This window comes from Alosa alosa, chromosome 9 (genome assembly GCF_017589495.1).
Source record: "Alosa alosa isolate M-15738 ecotype Scorff River chromosome 9, AALO_Geno_1.1, whole genome shotgun sequence".
NCBI lineage: Eukaryota > Metazoa > Chordata > Actinopteri > Clupeiformes > Clupeidae > Alosa > Alosa alosa.
Genome location: NC_063197.1, coordinates 26,519,670 through 26,530,206, shown reverse-complemented (window position 1 = coordinate 26,530,206; position 10,537 = coordinate 26,519,670). Strand labels below are relative to the sequence as shown.

At 41.8% G+C, this 10,537-nt stretch overlaps 2 protein-coding genes across 8 annotated transcripts in view; one reads left to right on the top strand and one right to left on the bottom strand.

The window, feature by feature from the left end:
• Nucleotides 1-134: 134 nt before the first annotated feature.
• On the bottom strand, nucleotides 135-4,666 carry ddx59 (DEAD (Asp-Glu-Ala-Asp) box polypeptide 59). The gene is made up of 7 exons (XM_048252494.1): nucleotides 3,582-4,666; nucleotides 2,485-2,670; nucleotides 2,118-2,207; nucleotides 1,767-2,018; nucleotides 893-1,045; nucleotides 584-712; nucleotides 135-473 (listed from the first exon to the last, which is right to left on the bottom strand). The coding sequence occupies exons 1-7, from the start codon at nucleotides 4,425-4,427 to the stop codon at nucleotides 216-218; spliced, it is 1,914 nt and encodes a 637-aa protein (XP_048108451.1). The 5' UTR covers nucleotides 4,428-4,666; the 3' UTR covers nucleotides 135-215.
• A 625-nt stretch (nucleotides 4,667-5,291) lies between these two features.
• Nucleotides 5,292-10,537, top strand: part of camsap2a (calmodulin regulated spectrin-associated protein family, member 2a) — a 44,633-nt gene continuing 39,387 nt past the window's right edge. For all 7 annotated transcript variants that reach the window (XM_048252053.1, XM_048252051.1, XM_048252048.1 and 4 more), the window contains exon 1: nucleotides 5,292-5,930. In XM_048252053.1, the coding sequence (XP_048108010.1) occupies nucleotides 5,792-5,930 (139 nt within the window). In that variant the 5' untranslated portion in view covers nucleotides 5,292-5,791. The remainder of the gene's footprint in view (nucleotides 5,931-10,537) is intronic.

Below are 10,537 nucleotides of genomic sequence, written 5' to 3'. Positions count from 1 at the left end.
ATATTACGTCATGTCTGTGGTCATTACAGAAATAACTGCAATGGTGAAGCTCTGCCATGAGGCGGCAGCATTTCCTAGCTCAAGACGTGAAGGACATTTTTGTTGATAAATAGGAATAACACTCAGACAACAAATAAAAAAAATCGTTTAGTTTTATTATCTCTGAAAACACAACTATACAAAATTATTTAATAGACCAGGAATTAGACCACTGACTATTTCCTAACAGAACTTCTGTCATGTCTTCTAATAATATCAAGCAGGTTCTCCTTGGTGACAACAGTGTCCTCCTTTCTCTTCTGCTTCTCCCTCCGCTGCTGCTCATGCAGATATGGGGAGTTGAGCAGCTGAGGTGGTAACTGGGAACCTGTGGGCTTCACTCGATTTGTAATCTGAAGAAACAGTCGCTTGTGGCTGTTGTTGAGGAATGTTATGGAAGTGCCTCTATGACCCAGTCTTCCAGCTCTGCCAATCTGGAAAACGTAATCAGTAGTGTTACTTGGAATGCAAGTTGTAATAAAGTAACCATTGAGGAAATTATGTCTTTGTTTACACCAGTGCACATTCTCAGAATCATTTGTACCTGATGAACATATTCATCCATGTTGGAAGGCATGTCGAAGTTCACTACTAGCTTCACATTAACCAAGTCTAGGCCTCTGCCCAAAACTCCAGTGCTGACGACCACTTCAAAGTCTCCATCAAGCAGGCCCTAAAACAGTTCAAAAGTTCAAACAGTATGTTTCATTAAGCATAGTCTAATTTTAACCAAATTCCCTGCTACGCACTTAAACCACAATAAGTGCTAACATATGCCAAAGCCAAATAAAGAAACCACTGTCCCTTTTAAACAGCAATCACAACTTCCTGCACCATCAACTGCTTTTGTCACCTTCAGAATCCTGTTGCGTTCATGCTGGGTTTTGTCAGAGTGAATGGCCACCGTTTTAAGACCCATCACCTTCTGCACAGCCTCACAGAGCAGGTCGGCCCCGAGCTTACAGTCCACAAATACCACCACAGGCGGCTGGTAAAGCTTCCTATCCTGTGAGGAGAGTGTCAACAGAGTAGTGTTGGTACGCCAATAAAATAACATGAACTCCAAATGCACTCATGGAGCTGAAGGATACTATATGTTTATGGCCATTTACGTGAATAGTAGCTTTAACAAACAAAGTGTTGTGGTGAATACAGGGCTGGCGATATGTAACTTCATAACTCTGAATTAAGTGTTTGAAATAATGGCCCTGAAAAACTGTGTTCTCTTTAAGCATCTGCAAAAATGGACTTTCGGCAGTGGGTCGGCCAAATGTTTAATGCCTAGGGGAATGGCCTTGTTGAGGGAATGCAGGAGGAACTTGAGAAGTACACTTCAAATGAAAATAACAGACACTTTCATGCTTTTAATTAAGATGCTGGTGTGTTTTTAAAAATGGCACTGGGAGCGCAGCCATTTCCTGGTTGCTGCCCCACACATAGTTGGTGGCATGAGCCGTTACTCCATTTTTTGGACCAGGTCCATGGCCAAGGGTCCACCCATTTCCTCTGTTTAGGGGGTAGGGGGCAGAGCTGTGCGGTCCACCTAAATATGACCCAAAGGGTTATTGTATTCCCTCTCAGATTCACCTCATTTTAACTCAGCTTTTTTTTTTTTATCCCTGTATAATTTTTAAGTGTGTATGAGGGCCACTGTGAAGCAATTTATCTTCAGTCAATCTTAATACTTTGTGATGTGTAAGATGAACTGTGGAAACGAAAATACCCACATTCAGAATTTCGAACAGTTTCTTCTTCTTTGATGGCTCTTCGACCCAGAGAACTATCTGCCGGACATCGGCACACGGTTGGTTCTTCTCTCCAATGGTTATACGGACAGGATCTTGCGTTAGACGTTCTGCTAACTGCTCAGTTGCTATGGGAATAGTGGCAGATGTCAGCAAAGTTTGCCTGTCTTTTGGAACTTCCTCCAGGATATCAAGGACCTGCTGCTGAAAGCCCATCTTTAGCATGGTATCTGCCTGAATGGACATTAGAATCGTTTTGTAAAAGGAATAGAGGGCATTAAATATATTACAGTAATATGTATAGAACTATTTGCAACGTAGAAACCTACACACCTCATCCACAACTATCGTTTTCACTCCATCGAGCTGCACGGCCTTCTGTTTTAAGATTTCAAGGAGTCTCCCAGGGGTCGCTATAATTATCTATAGAGGGAAGAAAAAAATCCTTGATAAATGTCATAAGGGTCTGAGTCATCATGCTTGAATTGGATTTAAAAGTACTTATAAATGCATAAATACAAGTGTTCCATCTCACTCTACAGCCATCTACTCTCAAAATGAGAGATTATAAATAAACCCTATTCCGATTCAGTCCCGCGGTACTAGCTGCAAATGGCCCAGTTTCATTATGACCTCATTACTCCCTCTGTCTGAGGGCCGCTTTGGGAGCAGTGCTGGCGGCCCCTGGAGTCGGTCGTACCTTGATGCTTTGCTTGAGCCTGTGGAGCTGAGGGGGCATTGGCATGCCTCCCACCAGCAGGGCCGTCCGCATGTTGGGCAGCCCCATGACCAGCTCCTTGGCCTGCCTCTCGATCTGGATGGCCAGCTCCCTCGTCGGGGTGAGAATGAGGCCTGTCGGACTGGAAGGAGCTCGTCGGGTTTGTCTCTAAGGGGAGCAGAAGATGGAACAGAGATCTTCAGGGGGAGACAGCATCAGAAAAAAAAAAAAAAAACTGATTTTTTTTTTAATTTCATGTCTCGTTAAACATTATACAGGTCAAATGTCATGCAAGGGATTGCATCCATTTGACATCATACTGCAGGTTACTCCTATTGGCCCACCACCCTCATGCTTTGGGCATGCAGCCGTGTCTGTTTCTGATAAAAATAGCAGCAATGAGTCCTTGTGAATTACTCATCATAACTATGACTTCCAGACAGTCTGGGTACTCAACATGACCGGCTACCAAAGAGGCTTTACCAGGTCTGAAGATGACTTCTGCTGTAATAATAAATTAACTTTTGCTGCATAATCTTAACTGTTATGTTTATGTTAACTACTGGTATCAACAGGAATGAGGCCTAACCTACAAAGCAATTGAAATAGGTCATTTATTAAACTAGGCTAGTCTATTTAAAAATTAGTGACTCAAATAGGTTAATATTCTAGTATTACTTTATGCACCACCAGAATTTCTTCCTCTAAGTCCTTAGTGCCAATAAAATGAACATTAAGGGCCCCTGTCTGCATGGGCCAAGGATAAGTATAAGTATATAAGTATATATACTCTTTTGATCCTGTGAGGGAAATTTGGTCTCTGTATTCATCCCAATCTGTGAATTAGTGAAACACACACAGCACACAGTGAACACACAGTGAGGTGAAGCACACACTAATACCGGCGCAGTGAGCTGCCTGCTTCAACAGCGGCGCTCGGGGAGCAGTGAGGGGTTAGGTGCCTTGCTCAAGGGCACGGCTGCCCCACTGGAGTGGATATTTTAGAGTGGATATTCACTCCAAACTCCACTTAACACAGAGCTTTGCTCTGTAACCCTTCATAATCCTTGAATTATTACCTGCAAGGCCCGAATAATCACTGGCAGAAGAAAAGCCATTGTCTTCCCTGAGCCTGTGTCGGCACTGGCAACCACATCCCGGCTGCTGAGTGCGACAGGGATCATCTGCATTTGGATGGGGGTGGGTGCCTCATATCCAGCCTTGCTAAGATTCTTGCTGAGGACTGGGGGGAAACGACAATGCTCAAACTCAATAATGGGTCTGGACACATCTTGGCCATCTGTCACAATACCTAACTCTCGTTTAACTCGCTGCACTTGTTCCTCTGTCAAGGAAGAAATGAAGTCCTCCTGTCTATATGAATAGTCCTGCTCCTGTTCGTCCACTGCAGTGTCCAGAGCTGAGCAAGCTGGCTGAGATGATGTGTCCACCGTTGTTTGACTGCGACTCAGAATATCTGCCAATAGACCTTTTCCCATACATGCCAAGTGACTCGCCTTGCACTCTAGACTGCACACGTCATTGTCGGTGCTGTCGCAAATGTATTCACCATATCGTCCACACATGACACAAACGGGCTCTCCCGGTTCTGGCCATCTCTGACTCTTTTTGAAAGACTTCACGGGCTCCTCATATTCGCTGTCTTTTCCCACCGATTCGTCGTCGGGCGGGTCGGGTTCACTGCAAAGGCTGTCGCTCTTAGCAATGCTGTCTGTGACACTGTTTGCTATTGTTTCGACTGGCTCCTGCTTTTGTATGGTTCCTGCGATCCCATTAGGTGTTTCTGTCACGGAACAGCTGGGGTCTGGTGTTCCCTTGACTTCCTCCACACTCACTTTGCACTTCTTCGCTACTTGAGGACTGTCTGAGGTTTTCTTTACCTTCAGTGATCTTGGAACAAACATATTCCTTCAGATTGTGCAGCTAACGTTAATTTTAAGATAGCACGCTATTATTGGACGACAACAGGCAACAGCTCGTCTAACCACAAAGGGCATAGCGCAAATGGATAGATATGACAACAACGACGAATTTAGGTAATTTAAATGATGTATACAATAACAAATTATGTAGTTCACAAGGTGTTGAGTCTATAGCGGCGGTGTTGATATGTCGCTCACCGACGTTTGCCCCTGAAAGTCTCCTGAAATATACGTCATGCAGCTGTTGCATTCTGGGGGTTGAAGTTGTATTGCTTTATTGTGTCTATTTCTTTTTGTGTGTTTCCGTTTCAGTGTCGAGTCTTTCAGGCTGCATCTGTCAAGGCTTTCTCGATATTGCAGGAGTCTACCCACACCACACTACTTTAACCTAAAATATTTTATAGGTTTATTCTCAGCAAAAGTAGACTAATATAGCCTGGCCAACCACACAAATCACTTTCACCATTCCTATATCTTAGCATGCTTACCATGATTTGTTACTAGTAACCAAGGCAACTACCATTCAATATGTGATCAAAATATATGTCACTGATGTGCAAGTGAATCTACAAAGTGATTTCCCAGGCAGAGCATACTAATTATGCTTTTAGTCAACAGTTCATCTGGCCGAGTAAGTTATGGCATAGGCTAGGTGTGCACTGGAAACATGTTAAAATGACTCTTAAAAAGCTTTTTCCATAGATATGCAATTAGAATACATAGTGAAAAATACCATTCAAAGCAACGATTAAAGCATCCTCCTTAGAAAAAGTGAACAGTTATGCTGTTTGCATCACATATGCCCCTTGGGCGGACCGCGCAAGCGCAGTGTGTTGAGCCTTTCACAGAAGACGGAGTGCGGCAGGAAAACCGCAGAGAGCCAGATTGAATAGAGGAGGGAATACCGTAAATATCCCGAATGAAAACGTGTGGATATGAAAACAGCTAAACGACTTCGCGTTAAAGACAAAGACTGTATAGAGCACAATAGCTATTGTGGCTGAATTTTAAAAAAGGATTTATGGAGCATAGGCTATGTCCTCATGAATCCGAATTATAGCGTTTGAATGACAATCCAAGTGGAACAGAATGGATGGAAATTGCATGGACGTGCGCTACCGTCAGGACTCATTTGGGGGGGAAACAATATAGACTTAAAAGGAAACACATAACCGACTTGCCTTATGAATAATGTGTGTATTTGTCTGAAAACTGTATCGGGTTTTAGATACACGGAAACAATCAGATTGGTGCATTAAATTCCAACGGTGGGATGTCATCATTAGCCATTGCATCGTAATCTCAAGGCTTCTACAGCAAGGAACTTGACACGTCGAGGTGTTAATATGGGTGATTTGGTCGACGCAAAGGAAATTAAAAAGACTTTCAATATTTCGACTATTAAGCCTTTTGAGCATTATGATTTCAACAGGGCTAAAATCTTCTCAAGCCTCACATGGCTAGTGACCAAAGCCTATGGGACAGGTAGGTGGCGTCTTTTCTTGTTCGAGCTCAACATTTTAATTATCTACCGTTATTGTTATTGCTGGACACTCTTCTCCTTAATGATGAGATCCCTTCAGCTATAATTCCTTCTCTGTTTGGCTCAACGGGTAGGCATAGTAGGCCTAGTTAGCCTATAGGCCCTTATACTATTGTGTGTATAGAGAACAGGTTATAATTGTCTGAAAACATATTGTAGCCCTTTATTATTATTTTAAAAAATAATTTTAAAAATCTGAATTTAACAATTTGTCACTATAGTGTCAACTAGCACTATGGTAGGGTTCAGTTAATTGTAGGACACTAATCGGGGCTTTTCATTCCTAATTGAGGACAGTGGATAATCAGGCATTGGAATCTAGTGCTGAAGACTCACAATTTCATCCGATTCTCGGAATTAGAAAGCTTTAGAAAAAAATCGTTGTTGGCTACTTGGCATCAGAATTATAATGGTCAAGCTCTGGATTTTGCAAAAACCTTTTAACGAGACTGTTTGCATTGCCCATTCAATATATGACTGGAATTCATTGGGTATGGCATTTTTGCTTAGCCTAATTAAAAAATAAACAATGAAGAAACACCTCTATTAAAACGTGCATTAAATGTAACCTTTTAATCTGCTTGCATTATTGTTGCTGTTACCTTGTGAAAGACAGGGATGACATGACATCATGTCGTGAGTCAATGTGGTTGCCTACTGTAAAGATTTTCCACCACATCACAAAGATCTCCCATACAGTGTGCAGGCTAGGTATATCCTACACTAGACACTACAGGAATCAAATTTCAACATCTTATTGTGAACTCGCATTGAAACTGGATGAAGTGCAGAGTCAGACAGACCCTTGGGGGATAGCTCAGTTGTTGAATCAGTTTCCTTCTATCAAGGCCCAGTCATTATGCTTCACTCTGAATGAATTGTGTTTGGAAAGACTAAACCGCACGTTTCACTTGTGGTGACTTGGGTAAAGCTGTATAATAGCCTTTTGACCAATAGGAACAAAAATGTGCTAGTTAAGGTGGCCAAATATGGTTCATTGTTTACTTTCCATTGTTCAGATTTAGAGTTTAGATCTGTATTTAATGTCATGGTTTTAGCAGGTTGAGCCTCAGTCTAAGGCGAATTGTAACACACTGAAAACATGAACAATGATACTGAACAAAGACATGACAAAGAGCTGGATGTGGGTGTGAAGTGTATTCCATAGTGCATCTTGGGCTCTCAAGCAGAGAATGTTAGTGTGGTCTACAGAGGATATGACATAATTCATATGATGCAGCCCATGCAAATGTAAACGTGGAGGGCAATGGTTATTTTATTTTATTTTTTTAAGGTCCGTGATATCATTCGCTGACCACCTCAAACACACTTTCATTCATAAACCTATGCATGAAATAATGTAGATATGATTCATTCCATGGCGCAAATAATGTGACTATGATGTTGTGTACAAATGTTTATAATTTGTTCTCTTGTGTCTTGCCTCTTTTGTTGGTCTCAGATATGGTGAACAAAGAGATCCAGATGTCTGAAAAGAACAGGCAAGGCACTGAACAGATAAAAGCACTATATCCTCTCCTGTGGTGCAACCCCCTTACATGCTGCAGGGAGAAATCTGTTTTTCATGTGCCCAGACAATCCTCCCAGTAGGCCTAGATATGTAGGCCTACAAGATTGGGCTGAGGGTTGCATTGTTGCACCAGTTGAGGAAACCATGGTCATTTCCACACATTTGACTAGCTCCCACAAATCATTGCATTGGAAACAAATACAGAAGGTTTGACTGATTGAGTGTAGTGATGCAATGTTTTTTTTTTTGTGGCACATAATATCAAATCTGGGGATGATGAAATGAATATAAGTGTTGTTGTAGCAGTGAGATGTCAGGTTAAAACCCGTCCTGTCTCCCCATCACCCTATTTTGTGACAGAAAGTAGGGTCAGCCAGTAGAAAACATTTGAGTTTCTAATCATGGAGTCTTGGACTCCTGCACAAATTCACTTTGAATGCCAAAAAAGTTATTTCTGCCCAGCTGTATGTCAAATTTAACCAGGGCATTAATAACACTATCTACAAGGCCTGTACTGCTACCTCAAAATAAGTTGCTCTCTAGTTGACCCAATGATTTAATGCGCAAATTATGATTTTGACCTCGGATGGGATAAAAACAGTACCAAACCTCTCAACCTCCGCTTACCTCCAGAAGAGTTCATGACCTGTGAATGAGAGTGACACCCAAACTTGTGACATAAGAAATGAAATTCCTCCCAATGAGATTAATCTCGCTTGACCACACACCATGTTGAGAACTGCAGTGACCTTTAAGCCTGCTGTGAACTTTTCAAGGGTGCTTTCACACCCAAGCACTCTGGTGCTTTAATCCCCCTGGTTCTCTTTGGCCAGTTATGGTTAAATGCCCCAGTGTCGATGTGTCCCATCAAACAATCATGCTTAGCTCCTGGTCATGGTCTGCTTTCAAGCAAGTGAAGCAGATGACACCAGACCCAATAAGCCTTCATATAAAGCCTGTAAGGACTGGATTAACGTTTGAATTTCATAAATTGATGCCAGCAACAGATTGCTGAGTTACGGAACAATATACAGCTCATTCAACACCATATATCATAATAAATGTATTTCATTTGTTGAAAATGTTTGATGAAAGCACCTACCTAGTTTTTGCTGGTTTGATAGGTGCTGCAAAATTTGTCAAATATCAGAAAGTAAAAAATTGCAGATGAAAAAAAAAAACAGTAATCTTGACTTGAATGAGATTAGATTGCCATACTCATAATATGGCACCTAGTTACAGGAGTATTTCGAATTTATCACCCAGAAAGTCATTCTTAACCAGTGTCTCATCTATGCAAATATTTGTCTTGCCCTCTCCTTAAAAATAAATGTGATGACCGCCTTTAACACTTATTGTTGATTCTGTTCACAACTGAAACCACTAAATGTTACTGAGCTCTGCTAGGCCACAGCTGAAACTGCAGATGAGGTAAACAAATCAATGTATAGCTTTACCACCACCACAACATCATGTGAGTGCATTAACTAATAAATCCAGTCAAGGTTGTACCTCACTAGAACAGCAAGACAATGTAGTCTCCTTCACACTTACGGCTACCACTGGGCTGGGTTTACTGCCAGCTGTTGGCTAATCAAAAACTTTTGAGTAATATGTTGTGGGGTCACATCAGAGACGTCACATGGTTTTCATAATTTCCAATGATCATGTGCCAATTAGATGTTGCTGGAGGTCAGTGGTCAATGTTAATTTTTGCACTTATGCAAGATGTCGATGATTAGCTGTTACACTTTTGTTTGAAATAAATGTCTTGTCTAAATCTACAATTTATGATACATTAGGTAATATTGCACCTTGTGCAAGCCTAAAACTATCTGTATATCGGAGGGAAAAGCTGCTTTTGGAAGGCACCTTGTGTTTCAGAATGAAATTTTGAATGGATGGCCTTACCTTATTTTTCAAAGATAGATTTTATGATCCTCACTAGTATGGCCTCTTTGGAAGATAAATAATTGAGATGTGAGTCTGAATAATGAATTCCTGTTTCTCTTGTGAGTGGCTCCCCTCGCAGTGTGAGTCCTTTCCCTTCCTGGTTTCTGTCTGGTTGATGGTGCTCAGGAGGATCTCCTGGAGAGAGATGTGCTGTACACGCTGCCCATACGATCAATCAAGGCCCTACTCCCCCACCCACAATTACAGTTGCCATGGCACCATTGAAAGTCCAGCCACTGACGGTCATGCTTTTGATCAGGTCGGCAATGCCCAGGTGTTAGTTAGATTGGTGTAAATGTCAAAGTAGGAACAAAAATGGATGATCTATGACTGAAATTATGTCATATGTGAGTGTTGTAGAATACTTATTTCAAGATGTAATAACATATGCATAGGTGGGAGGGGGAAATAGGAAAAAAAACATTCTTATGTTGCAATTGCATTTGTTTCTTGCCAAAGTCTAAGACCAAGCACAATTCCTAACACATTTACATATTACATTGATTGTAATTTTGCACATTGCAGTAACCTGAGGTCTTTGCTCAATCTTTGAAAGTTCAGCTATTGGAGCTCAACACATTTCTCTCTCTCTCCTCTCTCTCTTACCTCTCTTTCTCTCTCCCTCTCTCTCTCTCTCTCTCTCTCTCTCCTCTCTCTCACTGGAGGTGGTCTCATTAAGAGCCCTTTTCTATCTTTAGTGCACTGATAGAGGCCTCATCCTCTGCCCTCAGTTGTGTGGGTTAGTGCAGCGCAGTGCAGTGGCTTTGGCCCTGAGCCAGACACTCAGATGATTTATTTACACTGTAGGGGAACACTTTTAACTGTCAGCTCACTTATTGTTAGCGTTGCAGAACATTAAGTGGATGGCAGGGCAAGGGGTGAACTCTGCAAGACACTGGCAGAATCCTCTCTTTCACATTGATTTGTCAGGGCATACTTAGGACATGAGGAAAGTCATAAGGACATACTCATGCCTTCTTTTACTTGTAGCTGGATAGCAAATGTCTTATGCATTGCAACATGTTTGTATGAGTTCGGCATGCAAATTATGCATGTTCGCATCCC